At 44.0% G+C, this 26,295-nt stretch overlaps 2 protein-coding genes across 3 annotated transcripts in view; one reads left to right on the plus strand and one right to left on the minus strand.

Moving 5' to 3' along the window:
• The first annotated feature begins 425 nt into the window (after positions 1-425).
• Positions 426-15,160, plus strand: LOC139554345 (uncharacterized). The gene is made up of 8 exons (XM_071367097.1): positions 426-433; positions 775-884; positions 3,512-3,768; positions 3,938-4,230; positions 4,351-4,934; positions 12,607-12,716; positions 12,810-12,866; positions 14,399-15,160. The coding sequence occupies exons 1-8, from the start codon at positions 426-428 to the stop codon at positions 14,552-14,554; spliced, it is 1,575 nt and encodes a 524-aa protein (XP_071223198.1). The 3' UTR covers positions 14,555-15,160.
• A 40-nt stretch (positions 15,161-15,200) lies between these two features.
• LOC139555163 (probable acyl-CoA dehydrogenase 6) overlaps positions 15,201-26,295 on the minus strand; it is a 57,396-nt gene continuing 46,301 nt past the window's right edge. Inside the window, exons 3-9 of one of the 2 annotated variants that reach the window (XM_071368731.1) lie at positions 24,896-25,025; positions 24,083-24,189; positions 21,211-21,378; positions 20,484-20,657; positions 19,307-19,468; positions 17,968-18,118; positions 15,201-15,772 (exon numbers count right to left, since the gene is read on the minus strand). In XM_071368731.1, the coding sequence (XP_071224832.1) occupies positions 15,682-15,772; positions 17,968-18,118; positions 19,307-19,468; positions 20,484-20,657; positions 21,211-21,378; positions 24,083-24,189; positions 24,896-25,025 (983 nt within the window). In that variant the 3' untranslated portion in view covers positions 15,201-15,681. Of the gene's footprint in view, positions 15,773-17,967; positions 18,119-19,306; positions 19,469-20,483; positions 20,658-21,210; positions 21,379-21,878; positions 23,560-24,082; positions 24,190-24,895; positions 25,026-26,295 lie in introns of those variants that run through there. The other variant, XM_071368732.1, reaches the window with a different exon arrangement.

A 26,295-nucleotide genomic window follows, 5' to 3' on the forward strand; every position in this document is an offset into this window, starting at 1 on the left:
GTGCACCTCCCCTGTACGGTACATCCTGTGCCTCCTCCTCACACTCGCCCTGAAGTGCGTGTCACCAGTCCGGTACCACCTGCACCGGCTCCACGCACTCAGCCTCCAGTGCGCATTCACAGTCCAGAGCTTCCTGCGATGGTTCCCAGTCCAGAGGTTCCCGGCGACAGTCCACGGTCCGGAACCTTTTCAGTCTCCTGAGGGGGAATAGATTTTGTCGTGCCCTTTTCACAACTATCTTGGTGTGCTTGGACCATGTTAGTTCGTTGGTGATTTGGCCAACAAGGAACTTGAAACTCACAACCTGCTCCTCTACAACCCCTTCGATGAGAATGGGGGTGTGCTCGGTCCTCCTTTTCCTGTAGTCCACAATCACGTCCTTAGTCTTGATCACAGTGAGGGAGAGGTTGTTGTCCTGGCACCACATGGCCAGGTCAACTTCAGTTTCAATGTGCTGTTTAAAAGTCAGCTTTTCATCTAACCAAATCCCAAGATACTTATAGGAGGTGACCCTATCAATTTGCCGTCTTTTTATAGTTGAAATCTGCAAGTAACTCCATCTGTTCACTTTCAGGGAAGAGAAACCATAAATGTTGTTTTCCTTGCATTAAGCACACGTTTAAATTCAAAAAGCTGCCTAGTTACAGAGTTACACCCAACCAAAGGCATGTTAGGTTAGAGTTACACCCAACCAGACGGAGAACGGTCCACAGTCCCCTCCCCGATTTCATTACGGGGGACAATAATACTGCTTTCTGGGTGTATCCCTGCCAGGTGCTTCTCCTATGGGATCAGGGAGGGGGCCAGCACTGCTCTCATCTCTGGGGTGGCCAAGCCGGGTGGAGGGCACACACTGTTTATCACAGGACAGGATGCAGCCCAAAGTAAGAGAGCGTGTTTGTGTGTGTGTGCGTGTGTGTGTGTATACGTAACAAGAGGGTTGTAATGGGGCTCTGAGTGGCGCAGCGGTCTAAGGCACTGCATCTCAGTACAGTCCCTGGTTCAAATTCAGGCTGAATCACATCTGTCCGTGATTGGGAGTCCCATGGGTGGCGCACATTTGGCCCAGCGTCATCCGGGTTTGGCCGAGGTAGGCTGTCATTGTAAATAAGAATGTGTTCTTAACTGATTTGCCTAGTTAAATTAAGGTAAAATAAAAATTGGTTAGAACATTTTTCTCTACTTTAATTATTTATTTATTTTTTACTACCCATGCCCAGGATGATGCTGTGTCATATGGCTATGTCTAGGTCTATGGGCAGTGTTATTTTCATCACCATAAATAGTGACTCAAATATTTGTCAAACGCCTATTTTTCAGTGGCAATTGACGAGACTATAACTGACTAAATAGACACAGAATAACCTATAACTAAACAAAAATGAGGACTGGAGGATACTCAATTATCTCTGTGACTAAAACCTGACTACTGAGTGGACAGGACAAGAGTTTTTGAAGAGAATGAGAGCTTTTCAGTGATAAGCACGAATAATATTTGTAGCACAGATGCGAAATGCAGTTCTGTTTAGCGTCTCACCTGGCACAGACAGCCTATCAGCATGAACAAAAAAATCCCCTTAAAAATCCATCAGTTAAAGCTAGCTTTTCCTTTGGATGTGTCTCAATCCACCGCATCTGCCTATGTTGCACTTCCTCATCTGCGGTGAAAGGTGACAGAGCTAGAGCATCTGCAGTGAAAGGCGACAGAGCTATTGATGGACGTATACAGTACAGTACCAGTCAAAAGTTTGGACACACCTACTCATTCAAGGGTTTTTCTTTATTTTTACTATTTTCAACATTGTAGAATAATAGTGAAGACATCAAAACTATGAAATAACACACATGGAATCATGTAGTAACCCCAAAAAGCTTTAAACAAATCAAAATATATTTTATATTTTAGATTCTTCAAAGTAGCCACCGTCTGCCTTGATGACAGCTTTGCACACTCTTGGCATCCAGTTTTCAAATCAAAATGCTCATCAAATATTTTTTTTATACATCAAGGGGTCTTAAAATTCCAAATCAATTAGTAAAATTATCCTTGGTATGACTTTCTTAAAACAATTCCACATAGCTTTGTAGCCAAGTCTCCCTCTTTACATTTGAGAAAATGGCGTGATTCTAGCCATTACCGTTAAAAAGATATGAACCATAATAACGGCACTATGTTTTTTTCTTTCTGTCGTGCATTGGCAGGCTGCATGTTACATTCACAAAGTATTTTGTGGGTCGTTCTAAAACAACGCACCATTAACCATTTGTTTAGGCTACAACTTGTTCAGTCATGTTACCTCATTAGCTAGCTACAGCCTGGGGTGTGTTCAGCAGGACGCAATGTTTTCGAACGTTCAGATGGAAATATTCTATGTAGAACAAACATGCCTCTCTGAAATGTTGAATAGGGAATAACGTTGGCTCTATTCATGGGATTTCTACCTGCAACATTCAAGAACGTTTTGCAACTGAATGTGGCCCTAGTAACATTACCAGTAGCCTATATGCAAACATTTTGTGGCACAGAAAGAAAGGAAAATAGATAGCAAACAATGTATTGACTAAATCCCTCTTTCCACTACATTATATCTTTATTTTGAGTTAATGTGGACCATGTGACTCAGACTTGAGCACTAGGACCAGGACTTCAGCCATAGGGACTCGTAAGTCAACTCATGACTCGACCATTGGTGACTCCGACTTGGACTCGGACTCGAGCACACAGGACTTGGGATGCGATTTGGACTCGAGGTTTAGTGACTTGACCTGATCTCTCTTTTGACGAACATATCAAATATATTTCAAGGACAATTTTCTTCCATCTTTGTAACATTGCAAAAAAAAAAATCGGAAACTTTTTGTCCAAAAAAGATAATCCATGCTTTTGTCACTTCTAGATTAGACTACTTGTTACATCTGCTCCTGCCATGCCCTCTACTTCTCATTCTGTGTCTCCCTAACCTGCCGCCACTCCCCCAGTGCTCTCTCCATCTTCCTCTTTGTGTGTGTGTGGGCAGAGATAGGTGTGATGGAGGTAGAGCAGATCCCCAACTAATTTAACCTGTTCCATAATCAAGACCTCTACACATACTCAGCCCTGCCACTTCCACGCTGCCAGATCGTAACCTCTGCTCAGTCAGTCTGCATTTTTTTAGCCGTTTGTGCCTGCTTAGATCCTGTTTTCCCTTGCCTGACGCTGTTTTCCTCTCCGCTACAGTTCTGCCCGCTCTGCCTTTGGCCCGTCTCCAGTCCCACGTCTCGTCAGTCCTGCTACTCTGTCCTGGACCCATCACTCCACTGCATCCTTGGATTCCTCTCCAGACCTGCTTACCCAGTCCCAACTCCCCTCGCTCCAGTCTCAGCCTCCGCACCTGGCTTCCTGCAACCCGCCTGAGCTTCCCCTGGCCTGCACCCCATCTTCCCCGTGTTTCAATAAATATCTTGGTTACCTCATCCCAGTCTCTTCGTCTGAGTCTGCTCTTGGGTTCACCTGTTCCGCTCCCCGTGACAGTACGATCTGGCCAAGATATGAACACAGCGGACTCAGATCCTCTCCACCAAACCCTCGCCAGCCAAGGCACCCAGCTCGAGCAATATGATCAAGACCTGAAAACCCTTCTGGAGCACATCAAGCAGTTTTCACGGAGCCTTTCGGACCTGCAGGGCCGAACCTTCGCCCAGAGCTCACAACCAGCCCCGAGTCCCTCTCCTCTGCCCCGTGAGCCTTTTGTTCCGACCCCCGAGCGTTACGATGGCACCTCGGAGCTTGCAAGGCCTTTTTGGTACAATGTTCACTAGTATACGAGCAACAGCCCTACGCTTATGCTAGCGAACGGGCCAAGATTTCCATCCTGATCGTCAGCTTCCGTGGAGCAGCGCTTTCCTGGGCTACGGTGGTATGGGGGAGACAGTCCCCCATCTGTTCCTCCTACTCCAGCTTCACAGAGGAGATGAGGAGAGTATTCGAACCCCCCTGTCTGCGGTAGGGAAGACGCTAAACGACTCCTGTCCCTCCGTCAAGGCTCCCATAGTGTCGCTGCGATGGCGATCGAGTTTTGCATCCTTGCCACTGATAGCGGCTGGAATGTGGAGGCCCTTCAGGGAGAGGGCAGATGGGGCATGCAACCCTATCACTACATCTTCCTCCTCCAACTGCCTCCCTTCCTATAAGTCTCTTCCTGAACCCATGCAGCTTGCCCGGGCCCGTCTCTCACCTGAGGAGAGGCAGCGGTGAATCAGCACTAGGAGCTGCCTATACTGTGGCCAGGTTGGTCATTTCGTCTCCACTTGTTCCCTGCGGCCAGCAAAGGGAGGTGGCTCAGCAGTTGTGGGGGATATACTGTTGAGCTAAATCGCCGGCCCATCTCCCCCCAGACCCTTGCTAGACGGCACCCTTGTGTGGCAGAGCCAGGCTTTTCCTCTGCCTGCCCTCATCGCCCGGAATAAGACCTCCACTAAACCTACGTCCGGCCTGCTTTGCCCTCTTCCCATACCCAGTCACCTCTGGTCACACATAGCTCTGGACTTTGTCACTGGCCTTCCCCCATCCAACGGTAACTCAGTCATCCTCACCATAATTTACAGATTTTCCAAAGCAGCTCACTTCATTCCCCTCTCCAAGCTTCGGTCCTCTAGGGAGACTGCGGACCTGCTGGTGTCCCATGTGTTTAGTCTGCATGGCATTCCTACTGACATCATTTCCGACAGGAGTCCCCAGTTCACATCCCAGGTATGGAGATCCTTCTGTTCAGCACTGGGTATCAATGTCAGTCTTTCATCTGGATATCACCCCCAGATCAACGGCCAGACCGAACGGGCCAATCAGGAGCTGGAGACGGCCCTACGCTGCGCAACTTCGGCAAACTCTTCCTCCTGGAGTGCTCAGCAACCCTGGGAGGAATATGCCCACAACACCCTCACCAACACCTCGTCAGGTATGTCAACATTCGAGTTTGCTCTGGGTTATCAACTCCCCTTATTCCCCACCCAAGAGGTTGTAGTGGCAGTTCTCAGTCCATGACAATATGCTCCGTTGTCATCGCACCTGGAAGAATGCCCAGGCTGCCCTTCCTGTACCCCTTGCATATAACAAAGTTATCATTACTCATTGTGTATTATTACATGTTTTACTTTTCTATTATTTCTATATTTTCTTTCTCTCTGCATTGTTGGGAAGTGCCCGTAAAGGCTGAACTCATCTAGGCAAACTGAACGAGTGTGCTCACATACAGTGCATTCGGAAAGTATTCAGACCCCTTCCCTTTTTCCACATTTTGTTACGTTACAGCTTTATTCTAAAATTGATTACATTGTTTCCCCCCCCCCTCAATCTACACACAATACCCAATCATGACAAAGCAAAAACAGGTTTTAGAAATGTTTGCTAATTTACTAAAAATAAAAAACAGAAATACCTTATTTACATAACTATTCAGACCCTTTGCTATGAGACTTGAAATTGAGCTCAGGTGCATCCTGTTTATGTTGATCATCCTTGAGATGTTGCTACAACTTTATTGGAGTCCACCTGTGGTAAATTCAATTCAAAACGATTTGGAAAGGCAAACACCTGTATATATAGGGTCCCTCAGTTGACAGTGCATGTCAGAGCAAAAACCAAGCCATGAGGTCGAAGGTATTGTCTGTAGAGCTCAGAGACAGGATTGTGTCAAGGCACAGATCTGGGGAAGGATACCAAACAATGTCTGCAGCATTGAAGGTCCCCAAGAACACAGTGGCCTCCATCATTCTTAAATAGAAGAAGTTTGGAACCACCGAGACTCTTCCAAGAGCTAACTGCCTGACCAAACTGAGCAAAAAGACTCGAGGCTGTAATCACTGCGAAAGGTGCTTCAATAAAGTACTGCGTAAAGGGTCTGAATACTTACAGTTTGTAACTGTGATATTTTAGTTTTTATTTGTAATAAATTTGCAAAAATTGAAGGGGTCTGAATACTTTCGAATGCACTGTACGCCCTGCTAACGCGGGAAAATTGCCTTCAAACACTTAAAAGACACACCTTATCCCCTCAGCCCTCAAATTAAGTGGACACTTCTGATGACGTCTGACGAGTATACACTTGCAGGGCAAGGGGCGAGGGAGGAAGGAATGATTTTTAAATGGACCACCCTTGGCCGGAAATTCATCACTCATTCATTCCACGATGATTGTGTTTTCAGCCACCTGTAGCTTGTTGGTGCTTTATATGTGCTACAGTCAATTATGAGTGCATGTTTACTTATATTAAGTACATAATTATTAATATACACCTAATGTATGATAGCTAGCAAATTAGTTAGCTAACTAACGTTAGCTTGCCTAGCTGGAACTTCTGAAGAATAAAAATGTTTTATTTCTACAATTTCCAAAAGATAACCAAACAAAAACATATTTACTTTTTATGAGACGTGTTTGTGCCGTCATGTGCATTAGTAGCACAATTTGTTACTTATTTGCATTCGTTTTTACTTACACTTGTATGTTGACTTCTCCATTGATGTTGTTTTTAAGTTTTTGCAGACTTTTCTTAGCCGATGTACAATCGTCGCGAATTGAATTATGGGGAGTTTCAGGCCCGGAGTGAACAATCGTACACTTGCAAAGCCCACTAAAAACAAGGGTTGAGGGGCTTATGTTGCAAACTTCCCTTGCTTGGCTAATCATTTGGACCACCCTCCAAGATGGCGAAGGGGATTCCCCCAAGGGCATAAGGCGAGGGTAAGTGGATGAGGGTGTGTCTTTAAGTGTTTGGACCGCAACCTAAATCTTCAAGTATCAACCTATTATACATTATTTTCCTCGCTACACCTAGAATATTTTACGGGCATTTCAATTATATATCACTAATTCACTATTTCAGTACTCTGGATAGGCCTAATAAATCAGAGGAAAGATAACTATGTCTTCATCAGTGTTTGTTTGTCCTTCAATATGTAGCCTATTACATGACTACCCGTCCTTTGAGGTTTACGCATGTAATTACATGCCCTCTGTTACATGCTCTCTTCACTTCGTGTCATCCCTTACTAATGAAAGGGGGAGCCCCATAGTTGGATAGTGGAACTCTAAATATGATATTAATCAGGAGAGGATTATAGGAGGAAATGGGCTAATACTTCTTCATCGGTCATCATGCCTTACGCCACAGTTACAGGTCATATTGCCAAGAACGAACATTACTTTCCTCTTTGGTATTGCATGCCCCCATGTATGAGGGGGGTGGGGGAGGTAGAAAACAAATACTTTGAAACTTGCTGTATAGCCTATTAAAGTTATCTTTGTTCTATTTGCCAAATTGCCAATCAGACTAATCTTGAGTGTACAGGTGATTTTATATTTTGTATTACATTTACATTTACATTTAAGTCATTTAGCAGACGCTCTTATCCAGAGCGACTTACAAATTGGTGCATTCACCTTATGACATCCAGTGGAACGGCCATTTTACAATAGTGCATCTAAATCTTTTAAGGGGGGGGGGGGGGTGAGAAGGATTACTTTATCCTATCCTAGGTATTCCTTAAAGAGGTGGGGTTTCAGGTGTCTCCGGAAGGTGGTGATTGACTCCGCTGTCCTGGCGTCGTGAGGGAGTTTGTTCCACCATTGGGGGGCCAGAGCAGCGAACAGTTTTGACTGGGCTGAGCGGGAACTGTACTTCCTCAGTGGTAGGGAGGCGAGCAGGCCAGAGGTGGATGAACGCAGTGCCCTTGTTTGGGTGTAGGGCCTGATCAGAGCCTGGAGGGACTGAGGTGCCGTTCCCCTCACAGCTCCGTAGGCAAGCACCATGGTCTTGTAGCGGATGCGAGCTTCAACTGGAAGCCAGTGGAGAGAGCGGAGGAGCGGGGTGACGTGAGAGAACTTGGGAAGGTTGAACACCAGACGGGCTGCGGCGTTCTGGATGAGTTGTAGGGGTTTAATGGCACAGGCAGGGAGCCCAGCCAACAGCGAGTTGCAGTAATCCAGACGGGAGATGACAAGTGCCTGGATTAGGACCTGCGCCGCTTCCTGTGTGAGGCAGGGTCGTACTCTGCGGATGTTGTAGAGCATGAACCTACAGGAACGGGCCACCGCCTTGATGTTGGTTGAGAACGACAGGGTGTTGTCCAGGATCACGCCAAGGTTCTTAGCGCTCTGGGAGGAGGACACAATGGAGTTGTCAACCGTGATGGCGAGATCATGGAACGGGCAGTCCTTCCCCGGGAGGAAGAGCAGCTCCGTCTTGCCGAGGTTCAGCTTGAGGTGGTGATCCGTCATCCACACTGATATGTCTGCCAGACATGCAGAGATGCGATTCGCCACCTGGTCATCAGAAGGGGGAAAGGAGAAGATTAGTTGTGTGTCGTCTGCATAGCAATGATAGGAGAGACCATGTGAGGTTATGACAGAGCCAAGTGACTTGGTGTATAGCGAGAATAGGAGAGGGCCTAGAACAGAGCCCTGGGGGACACCAGTGGTGAGAGCACGTGGTGAGGAGACAGATTCTCGCCACGCCACCTGGTAGGAGCGACCTGTCAGGTAGGACGCAATCCAAGCGTGGGCCGCGCCGGAGATGCCCAACTCGGAGAGGGTGGAGAGGAGGATCTGATGGTTCACAGTATCGAAGGCAGCCGATAGGTCTAGAAGGATGAGAGCAGAGGAGAGAGAGTTAGCTTTAGCAGTGCGGAGCGCCTCCGTGATACAGAGAAGAGCAGTCTCAGTTGAATGACTAGTCTTGAAACCTGACTGATTTGGATCAAGAAGGTCATTCTGAGAGAGATAGCGGGAGAGCTGGCCAAGGACGGCACGTTCAAGAGTTTTGGAGAGAAAAGAAAGAAGGGATACTGGTCTGTAGTTGTTGACATCGGAGGGATCGAGTGTAGGTTTTTTCAGAAGGGGTGCAACTCTCGCTCTCTTGAAGACGGAAGGGACGTAGCCAGCGGTCAGGGATGAGTTGATGAGCGAGGTGAGGTAAGGGAGAAGGTCTCCGGAAATGGTCTGGAGAAGAGAGGAGGGGATAGGGTCAAGCGGGCAGGTTGTTGGGCGGCCGGCCGTCACAAGACGCGAGATTTCATCTGGAGAGAGAGGGGAGAAAGAGGTCAGAGCACAGGGTGGGGCAGTGTGAGCAGAACCAGCGGTGTCGTTTGACTTAGCAAACGAGGATCGGATGTCGTCGACCTTCTTTTCAAAATGGTTGACGAAGTCATCTGCAGAGAGGGAGGAGGGGGAGGGGGAGGAGGATTCAGGAGGGAGGAGAAGGTGGCAAAGAGCTTCCTGGGGTTAGAGGCAGATGCTTGGAATTTAGAGTGGTAGAAAGTGGCTTTAGCAGCAGAGACAGAAGAGGAAAATGTAGAGAGGAGGGAGTGAAAGGATGCCAGGTCCGCAGGGAGGCGAGTTTTCCTCCATTTCCGCTCGGCTGCCCGGAGCCCTGTTCTGTGAGCTCGCAATGAGTCGTCGAGCCACGGAGCGGGAGGGGAGGACCGAGCCGGCCTGGAGGATAGGGGACATAGAGAGTCAAAGGATGCAGAAAGGGAGGAGAGGAGGGTTGAGGAGGCAGAATCAGGAGATAGGTTGGAGAAGGTTTGAGCAGAGGGAAGAGATGATAGGATGGAAGAGGAGAGGGTAGCGGGGGAGAGAGAGCGAAGGTTGGGACGGCGCGATACCATCCGAGTAGGGGCAGTGTGGGAAGTGTTGGATGAGAGCGAGAGGGAAAAGGATACAAGGTAGTGGTCGGAGACTTGGAGGGGAGTTGCAATGAGGTTAGTGGAAGAACAGCATCTAGTAAAGATGAGGTCGAGCGTATTGCCTGCCTTGTGAGTAGGGGGGGAAGGTGAGAGGGTGAGGTCAAAAGAGGAGAGGAGTGGAAAGAAGGAGGCAGAGAGGAATGAGTCAAAGGTAGACGTGGGGAGGTTAAAGTCGCCCAGAACTGTGAGAGGTGAGCCGTCCTCAGGAAAGGAGCTAATCAAGGCATCGAGCTCATTGATGAACTCTCCGAGGGAACCTGGAGGGCGATAAATGATAAGGATGTTAAGCTTGAAAGGGCTGGTAACTGTGACAGCATGGAATTCAAAGGAGGCGATAGACAGATGGGTAAGGGGAGAAAGAGAGAATGACCACTTGGGAGAGAAGAGGATCCCGGTGCCACCACCCCGCTGACCAGAAGCTCTCGGGGTGTGCGAGAACACGTGGGCGGACGAAGAGAGAGCAGTAGGAGTAGCAGTGTTATCTGTGGTGATCCATGTTTCCGTCAGTGCCAGGAAGTCGAGGGACTGGAGGGAGGCATAGGCTGAGATGAACTCTGCCTTGTTGGCCGCAGATCGGCAGTTCCAGAGGCTACCGGAGACCTGGAACTCCACGTGGGTCGTGCGCGCTGGGACCACCAGATTAGGGTGGCCGATGCCACGCGGTGTGGAGCGTTTGTATGGTCTGTGCAGAGAGGAGAGAACAGGGATAGACAGACACATAGTTGACAGGCTACAGAAGAGACTACGCTAATGCAAAGGAGATTGGAGTGGCAAGTGGACTACGCGTCTCGAATGTTCAGAAAGTTAAGCTTACGTAGCAAGAATCTTATTGACTAAAATGATTAAGATGATACAGTACTGCTGAAGTAGGCTAGCTGGCAGTGGCTGCGTTGTTGACTTTGTAGGCTAGCTGGCAGTTGTTGACTTTGTAGGCTAGCTGGCAGTGGCTGCGTTGTTGACACTACACTAATCAAGTCGTTCCGTTGAGTGTAATAGTATCTACAGTGCTGCTATTCGGGGGCTAGCTGGCTAGCTAGCAGTGTTGATTACGTTACGTTGCGTTAAAAGAACGACAATAGCTGGCTAGCTAACCTAGAAAATCGCTCTAGACTACACAATTATCTTTGATACAAAGACGGCTATGTAGCTAGCTACGATCAAACAAATCAAACCGTTGTACTGTAATGAAATGAAATGAAAATGTGATACTACCTGTGGAGCGAAGCGGAATGCGACCGGGTTGTTGAGTGCAGAAGTTCTATTCGGTAGACGTTGGCTAGCTGTTGGCTAGCTAGCAGTGTCTCCTACGTTAAGGACGACAGATAGCTGGCTAGCTAGCCTCGGTAAATTAAGATAATCACTCTAAAACTACACACTCTAAACTACACAATTATCTTGGATACGAAGACAGCAAAGACAACTATGTAGTTAGCTAACACTACACTAATCAAGTCGTTCAGTTGGGTGTAATAGTTGCTACAGTGCTGCTATTCGGTAGACGGTGGACGTTTGCTAGCTGGCTAGCTGCTGGGCAGATGGCAGATAGCAGTGTAGACTGCGTTAGGACGACGAAATACGATAATTACGCAATTATCTTTGATACAAAGACGGCTATGTAGCTAGCTAAGAAGAAATTGCTAAGATTAGACAAATTAAACCGTTGTACTATAATGAAATGTAATGAAATGTAATGAAAAGTTATACTACCTGCGGACCAAAGTGCTGCTATTCGGTAGACGGTGGACGTTTGCTAGCTGGCTAGCTGCTGGGCAGATGGCAGATAGCAGTGTAGACTGCGTTAGGACGACGAAATACGATAATTACGCAATTATCTTTGATACAAAGACGGCTATGTAGCTAGCTAAGAAGAAATTGCTAAGATTAGACAAATTAAACCGTTGTACTATAATGAAATGTAATGAAAAGTTATACTACCTGCGGACCAAAGTGCGAAGTGCGACCGCTCGCTCCAACCCGGAAGTGTTGTCGTATGATCAATGGCAGCAACCTGGAATGGTTGTAATCACCATGCTTATTACACATCTTTGGGTTTTGTACGCTTACCTATGGCTGTGTTAACACAGGCAGCCCAACTCTGATATTTTTTTCACTAATTGGTCTTTTGAGCAATCACATCAGATCTTTTCACATCAGAGCTTTTTGAAATATGATCTGATTAGTCAAAAGACCAATTACTGAAAAATAGACAGAATTGAGCTGTCTGTCTAAACGCAGCATATGATGCCCCATTGTACATTTGAAATTAAATCCGCTGCACTCCCTGTGATGAACTATTGATTGGCGATGGCAATTAATTCGATTTTTTTGTTATCATTGCTCTCGGGTGAGTTTAGCTAGCTATTCAAAATGTAACCAAAACCTCATTGAAGTAACTTGACCCAGGCGGTGAGTGGGCGGAGTCATCCATGTAAACATTTGCCTTATCAGGTTTCCGTACGATGTCGTGGCGTTTCCTCTTCTGCTGAATTCGTGTTGCTAGCTAGCTATCTACCACCAACAACACTACTGCTTTGATACACATTATCACCTAAGTGTTACAGTTAGGATTTTTTAATTGAATAAATCAAAATGAGACGAGCAGGTTTGGGTAAGACTCATGCCCTCCCCCCGTTTTAAATAGAGGACGTTCATTCAATAGCTAAAGTTAGCTAGCTAGTTAACAGTATACATTTTAACGAAATAAAGCCTCTGTATCTAGCTAACTTTACTACATCAGGACAGCATTAGCTATAACTAGCGAACTGTCTTAGCTTGTTAATCATGTTACCTACAGGCCTTCATAGATAGGTAACGTTTGCTAACGAAATACGTGTATTTTTAGTTAGCGATACAGTCAGCTCATTGGGTTTGTTCATTGTGTCACAGGCGAAGGAGGACCTCCTGAAAATGTTGTGGCCAGTGGATACAGCGCGTACGAAGAGGAAAATGAACACTTACAAGAGGGTCTGAGAGTCAAAGTCAGCGCCTTGAAGCATGTTAGTATTTCCTGTTCACAGAGTTTTCCAGTAACTGTTTCATGTTGTTATTCATTCCTTTGGTAACACGATTTAATGTTTGTCCTGCTACAGTTGTCAATAGATATCGGAACAGAAGTGAAATACCAAAAAAACATGTTGGACGATATGGTAAGCAAGTGACATGTTCAGTCATGCGTATATAGGCTACTAGGGTTTGGCCCCATAGCTAGCTATATGATTAAATTGAAGATTGTGGTATTTAACATTGACGATATATCGTGAAATACAAGACGATATATGTTGATGTGCAAGACTATTTTAACTTGACAAATCAAAACTGTGCAGTTTTATCAGTTAGGCTGTATCAGTGTCTACATTTTTGCCACACATTATTTAATGAGAATGTGACTACTGTATAATATTGTAAATAAACACAAATTGCACAGTGGAATGATTGTCATTAAAGGCGCAAAACGATTATCGTATTTTGCAATATTTTGAGTAGCATATTGTAGAAGAGGTTTGGAGTAGAATAGGTCTCCCCAAATATTACCCACTCCTATAGGTTACTATACATAATTACTCAACTCCAGAAGCATTCACACAAATCTCCTTTATCTATACCCTCTTCTACCAGATTGCACAATTCATTAAAAGCTTAGTTGGCATCCATAACAGGTCACAATATTGCTCAACAGATAGGGTAAAACCATGAGTACAATCACTTTTTGACAGCATCCCTTTAGATTTGAACAAAACCTTCCATACATTTTTGCCCATTGTAGAAGTGCTCAGAGTGACTTTTTGGACCGAATGCCAAAACATTCAGGAGATGGAGGCGCTCAAAGTTGACCCATTTTGCATACCATCATGAGACATCCATGTCTTCATCACTGCAAAAGATAAACAGTTGAGTCTGCTGCAATTTAAAAGTGTATAAACAGGTTTGTGAAACAACTTAATTATTTATAAAAGAAAAAATGTAATGTGTTATTTTAACCTTAACCTCAATTATAAAACATTTTTAAAAACTCTTTCATATTCACACGTTGTAGATTAGACCCTACTTTACATCTGAGGTTTTTGTGTTGAGACACATGCTCTTGAATTGTGGGTGCCATTTCAACTTCTAATTACTACCACAAAGATGGCCGCCGGTCCACCCACTGTCGAATGTTAACTTAAATGGTCATGTCTACTCTATTATTTCTATGACTTGAATCAGTTTCCTATAGAGGAAACCTATGGCAGGAACAACACACAACCTCAGATGTAAAATAGGGTCTAAGCTACAGCATATGCTAATATGAAGGGGGAAAAAATTGGAGTTCACGTGTTTAGATAATTGACATTTAAGGTTAAATTACATTCAACTTTTTTTTTCAGGAAATGTAAAAAATTGTTTGACCTTGTTTCTCAACCATTTATATTTTCCAGTGATGAAGACATGGCTGTTTCATGGTATGCAAAATATAACTGTTAGCACTGGAATGTTCTGGCATTCAGGTCCAAAGTCACTTTCTGAGCACTTCTACAATGGGCAAAAATGTATGGAAGGGTTCGTTCTATTCATAAAGAGTGCTGTCAAAAAGTGATTGAATTCAAATGGATTTACCCTATTACACATTTCAGAGCAATTCAAATCAGGACTGCAAAACATGTCACTGGATGTATTGTTTTGTTATTTTTCCTCCTAACAGGACTCAGACTTTGACTCAACAGGTGGTTTGCTGGGGGCCACCATAGGGAGAGTGAAGCAGCTTTCCAGGGGAAGCCAGACCAAGCTCCTGTGCTACATGCTGTTCTTCTGCTTCTTGGTCTTCACCATCCTTTACTGGTTTATCAAACTGAGGTGATACGTTACAGGAGGCCCCGGCTTTTCCCTCCCTGCCTCGTGTTTCCTTCCCCAGTCTGTGCCATGCGTGCACCTCTGCATCAGAAGACCAGGATGATGACAATGACTGTAAGAATGTGCTTAATGTTTGAGAAGACCCCCCCCCAAATCATCAATGACAATGTGCAATAGGGATGAGTAGTACCCTGATGGAATGAGTAGACACTGCCATACGTTTACGTTTGTCATGTAACACTTTCATACAGAGTCCCTTAACGATGATGCATAGGATGAGTGATCTATTGCATCAACAAATCTGGCAAGGCTAAGCAGTTACACAGGCAGCCCAATTCTGATCTTTTTCCCAATCACATTTTTCAGAGCTGATTAGTGAAAAAAGATTGGAATTGGGTTGGCTGTCGAAGAGGTTGCTTGATCCAATGTGAGACTGATTTAACATTTGATCAATACAGTGTCTAACAATTCGAGTTCCACTATAAACAAACATCTTGTTTATTTGTTTTGAGGAATAAATTAGGGTACGCGCTCACTTCAAACATTTCCTGTCCCCCCGTTGACTGATGTAAAATGTTTTATATGTAAATAAACATGGATGTTTTGAATTTGACGCTCCAGAGAGTGATTGTTTTTCTATAAGTCACAAAAGATTGAGGTATATAGCCTTTCGTTTATTTTACACAACGGTACATTGTATTCCTGAGACCATCTACAAAAACTTGATCTTAGACATTGATTACAAATTCACAACTACTGTAGGACTGCCGTTTTCAATTGTCATAAAGAAATATAATCTTAGGCATGTTTCCCCAGAATGGAAACATGGAGGCACAATTTGAAAAACATTACATGCATTTTCATAAGTGCAACACAGCATGAATAGTGGTTAAATTGATTAACAAATTAAAATCTTCAACTGCAATTCTGATGTGTTCATTAAATTCCAGAAAATGGTTCTGTTCCTTCTGACCTCGCTCACTCCCCTTCATGGACTGGATAGGTGTAAGCAATATGGCATTAACTAAGAGGTATCACTTCCACCTATCCAGTCATTATAGAGAAGCATAGGAATGGGAACAATGTTCTGGATTGAGGTGCAGCACAAGGGAAAGCCATACTGGCACTGTGACATCACTTCTTGGGTAGGGTGTCCATGTACTTGCAGATGATCGACAGCATGACCTCATCAGCGCCGCCTCCAATGGACAGTAACCTGGCGTCTCTGCGTATTTAAACAAGACAAAAAAGAAAAGCGCAAAATGGACAAATGAACACAGGTCATTCAATGAAAGCTATTACCTCGGCCGTATTCATGAATTTTGTCCATGAAGTGCGACAATAGGGACTCGTTTCTGATTAGATGCCTGAATTAAGTTTAATTTCTTGAGCAAAATTACCAATCTGAATATCCAGAATGTTAGTGGAATTAACTAGTATTGAAAGTCAACTCTTCGCAGTGAAAAAACAGCACCGTTGCTTAACTGTATTGACTCAAATGGTAGCTCAACTGGTTATGAACTTACCGTACATTAATATCCTCCTTACACTATCCATCTGCATATACATAGTATTTGTATATAGCAAGGTTCTGTGGATGTGATGAAACGGAGACCTTTTAACTGACCCAGACAGTGGCAGTAAGACCTGCCCTTTGACCCCCAGATGCCCATCATAATATGTCTCAAATGGCACCCTATTCCCTATATAGTCCACTACTTTTAACCAGGGCCCATCAGGCTCTGGCCAAAGTAGTGCACTAATAGGGAATAGGGTGCCATTTGGGATCCAGCCCATATAACGTCTTCATTTGCCACGCCACTGCGTGTCACTGTAATTAGACTACAGTAGTATCAACCGTGGTTGATTAGTGTACTACTGTAAGAAGTAAAGAGGCCTGAATGGCATCATCTGATCAGTGAAAGGACAGCATACAGCAGTGGGTTAAATAAACTCCTTTTGAGTTTGCTAATACTTTATTTGCACATCTCCTTATAATACACTGAACAAAAATATAAACGCAATATGTAAAGTGTTGGTCCGGTGTAACATGAGCTGAAATAAACGGTCCCATAAATGTTCCATACGCACAAAAAGCGTATTTCTTTCAAATTTTGTGCACATCCCTGTTAGTGAGCATTTCTCCTTTGCCAAGATAATCTATCCACCTGACAGGTGTGCCATATCAAGAAGCTGATTAAACAGCATGATCATTACACAGGTGCACCTTGTGCTGGGAACAATAAAAGGCCACTAAAATGTGCAGTTTTGTCACAACACAATGCCACAGATGTCTCAAGTTTTGAGGGAGCATGCAATTGGCATGCTGACTACAGGAATGTCCACCAGAGCTGTTGCCATATCATTTAATGTTCATTTATCTACCATAAGCCGCCTTCAATGTCATTTTAGAGAATTTGGCAGTACGTCCAACAGGCCTCACAACCGCAGACCACGTGTATGGCATTGTGTGGACGAGCGGTTTACTGATGTCAACGTTGTAAACAGAGTGCCCCATGGTGGCTGTGTGGTTATGGCATGGGCAGGCCTAAGCTACGGACAACAAACACAATTGCATTTTATCAATGGCAATTTGAATGCACAGAGATACCGTGATGAGATCCTGAGGCCCATTGTCGTGCCATTCATCTGCCCCCATCACCTCATGTTTCAGCATGATAATTCACAGCCCCATGTCGCAAGGATCTGTACAAAATTACTGGACACTGAAAATGTCCCAGTTCTTCCATTGCCTGTATACTCACCAGACATGTCACTCATTAAGCATGTTTGGGAAGCTCTGGATCGACGTGTACAATAGTGCGTTCCAGTTCCCACCAATATCCAGCAACTTCACACAGCCATTTAAGAGGAGTGGGACAACATTCCACAATCAACAGCCTGATCAACTCAATGTGAAGGAGATGTGTCGCGCTGCATGAGGAAAACGGTGGTGACAGCAGATACTGACTGGTTTTCTGATCCACACCCCTACCTTTTTTTTAAGGTATCTGTGACCAACAGATGCATATCTGTATTCCCAGTCATGTGAAATCCATAGATTAGGGCCTAATGAATTTATTTCAATTGACTGATTTCCTTATATGAACTGTAACTCAGTAAAATTGTTGCATGTTGCATTTATATTTTTGTTAAGTATATTTTATACATTAATAAATATATGAATGAATGATAAAATATAAATGATATAAAGTTCATGAATAGTTAGCAAACTAAATATTTAGTCATGTTTATGACAAGTTTATAAGCAGAACTTGTAACCTTGACAATGTGTCGCAGAGTTTATTCAGTGCTTTAACGAAGGAGCTTACTCCAAATCACATCTGCAATAAACATAATTGAAAGGAACTAAGCTGCAGTCCTGAACCTCCTTTTAGGGGTTTCTTCTTCTCCACTCACCTGTAAAACCTGCTGACCAGGACATCGCTGGTGAAGCCCATTCCTCCCCAGTACTGCAGGCAGCTGTCCCCCACCTCCCTGGACAGACGGCCTGCCTTCAGCTTAGCCATGGACGCCAGCTTAGTCACATCGTTGCCCTTGATGTACAGAGCTGGGGATGGGAGACACAGGGAAGAGGTTGATGCCAAGATTTAGGACGTGTTTCACTCAAGTCATAAACTGATCTTACTTACTGATATTATTGTCATTGATCTTTAATGTCAGATCAGTTTAGAGGGAATGGGAGAATTGGGATGTGGACAGTGTCTATTTGTGCCAAACAGATGCCTCTAGTCCCTATCTAATGAAGCAATTAACAGCTGCACTAGTGCATTGAAGCTACTGTCTGGTAAAGTGGTTGAGCATTAGTTAAATCCCCTCAAAGGCCATGGAACCCGGCCAACAGCCAGATGTGTCCAGTCTCCTGACAATGACCATTATTAGATGATGTGTTGTGTTACTGGCCTAGATTTGAAAGTTTACAGCTTATTATTATGAATCATACATAGCTGCACCTAACTGATTGTATTTATCTGGCAGTGTTGGAGAGTAGTGAACCAGATGTAGTTCAACTAGTAACTTAACTACATTTTGCAGTAGCTTGGTGGTAGTTGAACTAAATTCTAATCTTGGTATTGTTTTTAGTGTTAGTTACTGTTTTTGCCATGCAGCGTTGCAGCTAACTACTGGAATTACACACTACTGTTTCTGCCCAAATAATAGAAAATATGGGTAAAGTAGGCAAGAATGTCCTTTCTTTTTCTGGCATCAGACCTTCCTAATTCTCACTTGAAACATTCTGTTAACATCTGACTCCAAAGTGAACTGTTCTTGCAATTTGTAGTCTATTATATAATATATATATATATATATATATATATATGATTATTTATCCCAAAGTAGTTTGAATGTCGTGAACTACTTATTCAAAATACTTTTAGTTAAGTAAACAATGTTTTTCTTAAGGGTAGTTTTAGCTTAGCTTTACTTCTTCCAGTGTGAAGTAATTGGTAGCATGGTAAACTGTATTTTCAGAGTAGCTTCCCTAACACGTACCTGGTTGGTATCTGTCTTATTTCCAGTGTTTATGTTTGATGTCTTTAATCTATCCACAAGGCCAAGCTGCAAACAACATTTCCCCATAGAAATCAGTAATTGTCTAAGTTGGGACTCACCATATTCCTCATGTAGTGCACTACATTGACCATTGCTCTTTGGGTCCTGGTCAAAAGTAATGCGCCACATAGGGAATGGAGTGCCATTTGGGATGCAGTCATTATCTTATCTTGAGCAGACCCACCTGTGGAGCGATGGAGGAGGGAACGCAGCAGCTCGATCTCTGTCTCCAGCTCGGCCAGTCTGAAGTGGACTGACTGGTGGTAGAGAACAGGTATCTTGAAGATCTTCCTCTGTCTGGTGTACTGAATGGTCTCCTGGATGATGTTGTCCATCATGGTTAGAACTGAAGGGGAAATAAACGGTAGTATTGAGAATTATTTTGTTTACAAGCAAACGTCACGTTCGAGTTATGTGTAACTGCGCAACTCAACACCAACAAGCGCTGTAGTAGCAGGATAGCTAACGCTAAAGTCTGGACCTTGACAAACTCAACAGTGAGTGAGTGATGACCATGAAAACATGCAAGACTGATGGCTATACTTATGTTTAACAAGTATATTATTCTTCTGGCTTTAACTAGCTCTATTTGTGATATTTTAACTTGGCTGGCTGGCTTGCTAGGTAATCAATCTATGATAACATCTGAGATGACCATCTGATTATGTGTTTGTTTACTTGCATGAGCTGCATTTCAAGTTGTGTGTGATCGTATCCACTGCTACGTAAACAAAGAGCTTTCTGATTCCGAACTGCACGTGCAACTTTTCATGCCGTGGCAGAGAAATTGGCTCTATATAGATGTTGTTTGTCGTTTGTGTTACAGAGGGTGGAATGTGCAGAGGCTGTGAACTATTTGCTGTGTGAGGAAGTTCGTCCTTTATTTTTTTGCATTTCAAAGGGTATCACTAGTTTAACTTGGAAGTGGGTGGATGATACAAATTGATGGAGTCATATAGTGATTCATCAGTGTGGGTATGTGTATCTGTGTGTGTGTTTGTGTGACGACCCCAGGAAGAGTAGCTGCTGCTTTTGCAACAGCTAATGGGGATCCTAATAAAATACAACAAAAAATACCAAAAAGGCTAACAACCTACTCAGACTGACTGTTATCAAGCCCAGACTAAATTAACTGGGATATAACAAGCAGGAAGCTTTCAAGAACTTCCCGTCACCATCAATGAGATATTCCAGCTTATTTATTTGCTAAAGACCTTTTATTTACACTGGCTGACATGCAGAAACCCCTTTGAATGACTCATGATAATAAAAAAAATGTGTTTCAAGTCTTTGGGCTTACAGAAATTCTTTGGCGAGGGAGAGAGGAAGGGAACAGGACGGAATAGGAGAGGTGTGCTTACTGTTGCCACACGCCCAAAGTCTCTCTTCCTGGAACTGAAGCATTTGATAAGTGAAGCCCATCCCCTCCTGACCAATGAGGTTCTTGCAAGGCACGCGCACGTCATCGAAGAAGACCTCTGCCGTGTCGGAAGACCTCATCCCCATCTTGTCGATCTTGCGGGCGATGTGAACCCCTGTGAGGACAGCAGAGAGAGGCGTCATCATGTGTGTCTTGGCTGGGATACCAGAGGCCACCCGGTAGCTCCCTAATGGAGTCTTAACAAATTATAACACTGTCTGGAGATTATAATAATCCCTTGGTCTTGGACATTGGCTTCTGCACATAACACTGAAAATGTTGTGAGTAATCAGAGGTATTACTAAAATGTGAATATAAATGTAATCATCTATAGTTGATAGATCCCAACTTGAGATCGGCTTAATGCATGTATCGATGTGAGATGGAGAGCAGCAGGAAGCCTAGCGGTTAAGAGCATTCGGCCAGTAACAGAAAGGTCGCTTTCGTCAAATCCCAGAGCCGACTAGGTGAAAAGTTGATGTGCCCTTGAGCAAGGCACTTAACCTTAAAATGGGAGCTTAGCACAAATTCTAACAGAATCTCTAATTAGGATTTGGCCCTCAACAATAGCCCGCTATCAATTTCAGAACATAAGGTCAATAACTGGAGATGAAGCTATTGACGATTGGAGAGTTTTTGTAGACTAAGTATATATAATTGTGTCTCACCAGGAGAGTTCATAGGCAGACAGATGAGGGACTTGTTCTTGTGAGACGGACCGTCACTGGTGTTGGCCAGGAGACACATCCAGTCAGCCTGGGTGCCGTTAGTGGTCCACATCTTACCACCGTTCACCACATACTCATCCCCTTCACGCACCGCGTTCGTCTTGATGGCTGGGGGGGGAGAGAGAAAAAAAATATGACTTGTTCTGTAGAACAACCTTTTCCAAAAAACTGTGGCCCACCCCTGTCTTAACACACAGCCCAAAAGGAATCACACTATGGGGAACACTGCTGTAGTTGAGATACAATTTCCATGAGGTCAGATTGATAATATAAAAAATATCCAGAAATGTTCCATATGCACAAAAAGCTTATTTCTCTCAAATGTTGTGCACAAATTTGTTTACATCCCTCTCAGTGAGCATTTCTCCTTTGCCAAGATAATCCATCCACCTGACAGGTGTGGCATATCAAGAAGCTGATTAAACAGCATGATCATTACACAGGTGCATCTTGTGCTGGGTACAATAAAAGGACACTAAAATGTGCAGTTTTGTCACACAACACAATGCCACAGATGTCTACATTTTGAGGGAACACGCAATTGGCATGCTGACTGCAGGAATGTCCACCAGAGTTGTTGCCAGAGAATTGAATGTTAATTTCTCTACCATAAGCTGCCTCCAACGTCGTTTTAGAGAATTTGGCAGTACGCCTAACCGGCCTCACAACCGCAGACCACGTGTAACCATGCAAGCCCAGGACCTCCACATCGGATTCTTCACCTGCAGGATTATCTGAGACCAGCCACTCGGACAGCTGATGAAACAGAAGTATTTCTGTCTGTAATAAAGCCCTTTTGTGGGGAAAAACACATTCTGATTGGCTGGGCCTGGCTCCCCAGTGGGTGAGCCTATGCTCTCCCAGACCCATCCATGGCTGTGCACCTGCCCAGTCATGTGAAATCCATAGATTAGGGCCTAATGAATGTATTTCTGATTTCCTCATATGAACTGTAACTCAGTAAAATGGTTGAAATTGTTGTATGTTGCATTTATATTTTTGTTCAATATAGATTCAACCGCGGGAAGATTTCTTCTTGAGCGGATGGTCAGCGTGCCGGAACATATTTACAAATCATTTATAGACTGCAAATTGACAGCAAGAAGGCCAAACAGATTTAATATTTGACTAAAACATTTCAAACCCTGCTTACATTTGTATACGATCACATATACACTATATATACACAAAAGTATGTGGATACACCTTCAAATTAGTGGATTCGGCTACTTCAGCCACACCTGTTGCTGACAGGTGTATAAAGTCAAGCACACAGCCATGCAATCTCCATAGACAAACATTGGCAGTAGAATGGCCTTACTGAAGAGCTCAGTGACTTGCAAAGTGGCATCGTCATAGGATGCCACTTTTCCAACAAGTCAGTTTGCCAAATTTCTGCCCTGCTAGAGCTGCCAAGGTCAACTTTAAGTGCTGTTGCAATACTTACTACTGAGTTCCAAACTGCCTCTGGAGGCAATGTCAGCATAAGAACTGTTCGTCAGGAGCGTCATTAAATGGGTTTCCATGGTCGAGCAGCCGCACACAAGCCTAAGATCACCATGCGCAATGCAAAGCGTCGGCTGGAGCGGTGTAAAGCTCGCCGCCATTGGACTCTGGAGCAGTGGAAACGTGTTCTCTGGAGTGATGAATCACGCTTCCCTATTTGGCAGTCCGACGGACAAATCTGGGTTTGGCGGATTGCCAGGCTACCTGCCCCAATGCATAGTGCCAACTGTAAAGGTGGGTGGAGGAGGAATAATGGTCTGGGGCTGTTTTTCATGGTTCAGGCTAGGCCCCTTAATTCCAGTGAAGGGAAATGTTAACGCTACACCATACAATGACATTCTAGATGATTCTGTGCTTCCAACTTTGTGGCAACAGTTTGAGGAAGGCCCTTTCCTGTTTCAGCATGACAATGCCCCCATGCATAAAGAAAGCTCTATACAGAAATGTTTGTCGAGATCGTAGTTGAAGAACTTGACGGGCCTGAACAGAGCCCTGACCTCAACACCTATGGGATGGATTGTAACACCGACCGCAAGCCAGGCCTAATCGCCCAACATCAGTGCCCGACTTCACTAATGCTCTTGTGGCTGAATGGAAGCAAGTCCTCGCAGCAATGTTCCAACATCTAGTAGAAAGCCTTCCCAGAAGAGTGGCTGTTATAGCAGCAAAGCGGGACCAACTCCATATTAATGTCCATGATTTTGGAATGAGATGTTTGACGAGCAGGTGTCCACATTACCAAAAGTCTCTCTATTTTGCGTGGGAATACTTTGGAACAGATTTCCAAAATTAATATCACTTGGAACCAAATTGCTGGTGTTTTTAGTCTTTCTTCTATGTCCAACAATAAAAATTATTTAAAAAAATATATATATTTTTTTTCATACTCAGTAAACTTGGGGGGGACAAATAAAATCACACGCGGTCCCGCCAGTTGGGGAACCCTGGTATAGATTAACAATTGATTGGTGCCCGATTAGAGCCTGGAGTGATATTACTCTAAACAGAACAAAAATCCTATTTTCCAAATCAGTGTAGGTGCACAGATAAGCATGCCTTGAAGTTCTTCCTGCTTTGAACAAGATGAAACAAGGGAGAAAATATATATTTGTTATTTTCATGCTATCATTTGCCATTAAGAGTGTTTTAATCATGCTGGTGCTCTGATGTCCCCCGGATTAGAAATAGATTGAGCCTCCTTTTCCGTCCCAGATTGGTTGAGTGTTTACTGAGAATCTGCTTTAGGGATGAGCGGAAGTCAGGCCATAATAAAATACTAGTGGGATACTAAATGAAGGCAACGTACTAGCAACATCTGAGCCGGCTCCGACTTCACTCACTCCCAGACAGGCCACTTTGTCTCCCATTATAGAGGGCAGCAGAAACTCCTTCTTCAGCTCTGTAGAGCCAAACCTACAGTATATGCCATTTAGCACAGTGTCACAACACACAGAGACAATGGGGTTAAAGAGCTGATCAAGTAACTGTTCCAGTAGACTTCCAGTCATTGAGCTAACGCTAGTTAGCTTCTTTCAAACTGCACATAGAAACATAACAATGGAATCCATAAGTTCATCTGACCCTGGGCAAGTAGAAAAAGCGCTTAGTTGCCTTGCACTAAGCTTATTTTGCTACGTATAACGAATAGCATACATACAGCTGCTTGACTCATCATCAACATGATATATTCTGAAGTATTTAAACATCTGTCAATTATTACTTGTAGAAGCCACTAAGTCCTAGTTTTGGATTGTTGGTGTGCATATTGAAGCGGAAATGTCAGAAGAGTGGGTTGTCTCCAAGTCTTCACAAAAGCTTGACTTTACAAATGTGTCTTGTGTGTGTGTGTGTGTGTGTGTGTGTGTGTGTGTGTGTCAGTGGGAATCAGAGACTAATTTATGTAGTTTAGAAATGAAATTACATTGGGAAGGGTGGGGGTAGGAGACAAGGGGGGGGGGGGGGGGGTCCAAAGGGAAAAAGCTATGTGATTGTGCAATTGATTGTATGTTTTTACTTTCCTCTAATAAAATATTATACAAAATAAAAATGAAATGACTTGCTTGATTGGCTCATAATGAAAATAACATGGCTATGGGCCAGATGGGTGCATATACATTACCTGGCCAGGGCAGGTGTGGCCATATCAGTCTGGACTCCGATGGCCATGGGGATGCCTCCACAGCGGATGTTACCCAGCTCCTCTGACACAGCTATACTGTAGCTGAAGTCCAGACCCAGGCCTCCATACTCTGCACAGAACACATAAACACAATGATTACCACCCTGTAGCACTCACTTCTGTAATCATGAAGTGCTTTGAGAGGCTGGTTATGGCATACATTAACTCCACCATCCCACCCCCCCGTCGCCGCTGTGGAAGTGGGTGGGTGCTATGGTCCCATGGTTTCTCTCGACTCACCCGGCTCCAGGATAGATTTTGACTCTCCAACATACCCAAGTCGCTATATGCGATTCCTGACTCTGCTTCTGGTTTTAATTAGTTCCCTGCATCCAGTGCATGCGGGGGGGATTGTTAATTGCGCTACCGAACTGCCCCTAATCAAAACGGCCTAAACCCAAGCCGTCAGAAAACACCGAAAATTTTACTTTTTTCAATGTGTCAATTACTCTCGAGTCATCTGGGACCCACGAGCTAAGACCAAGGGACTACTAGGGAGGCACTTGAACATTCGTAGTGTCATTCCAAAAAGTGATCAAATTCAACATCTACTCACAGACTCCAACCTTGACTTCCTCTGCCTCTCAGAGACATGGCTCTATAAAAACTCTCCATATGCTGCTTTGATTGTGCCTGGCTACAATGTTTTCAGGAGAGACAGGATTGAAGGAAGAGGAGGAGGGGGTGTGATGATTTACATTAAAGAACATCCGATGTAAACAAATTGAGTGGTCATGTGATTATGAACTAAAATGTATTGGCCTGAACGTTACACTGTCTCCCCAAATGTCTTTTGCCCTTATTGGTATGTATAGGCCACCTTCCACCAGAAGTGTGTATTTTTATCAGTTTAATAACATGCTTAGGGAATGGGATTTTGGGAAAGAGGTCATCTTAATGGGAGATTTTAATATTAATTATGAAGACAAGTCTTGTAGGAATACCCTCAAACGGATCACTAATACCTTTGACCTTACACAGCTAGTTAAAGGGCCAACCAGGGTGACTTGTTGCTCTAAAACACAGATTGATTTGGTGTTCAGTAATAAACCAGAGAGAGTGACTAAATCATTCAATATGGTTACTGGGCTATCTGATCATAATCTGACACTTATAGCCAGAAAGCTGTCTAAGAGCAGGTTTAACCTCTCTACTGTTAGAAAGCCGGATCAACTAAGAATACCTAGGAGTGAATTAAACTATTTTGAAAACGCAATTAAGGGAATTAACTGGAATGATCTCTTGTCCTATACAGACGTGGAAGCTGATAGTCAGGTTTTTCTATCCACAATCCAGACTACAATAAATGGTTTCCTAAAGAAAATCAAATCCAAACCTGG

The sequence above is a fragment of the Salvelinus alpinus genome, chromosome 26 (genome assembly GCF_045679555.1).
Source record: "Salvelinus alpinus chromosome 26, SLU_Salpinus.1, whole genome shotgun sequence".
NCBI lineage: Eukaryota > Metazoa > Chordata > Actinopteri > Salmoniformes > Salmonidae > Salvelinus > Salvelinus alpinus.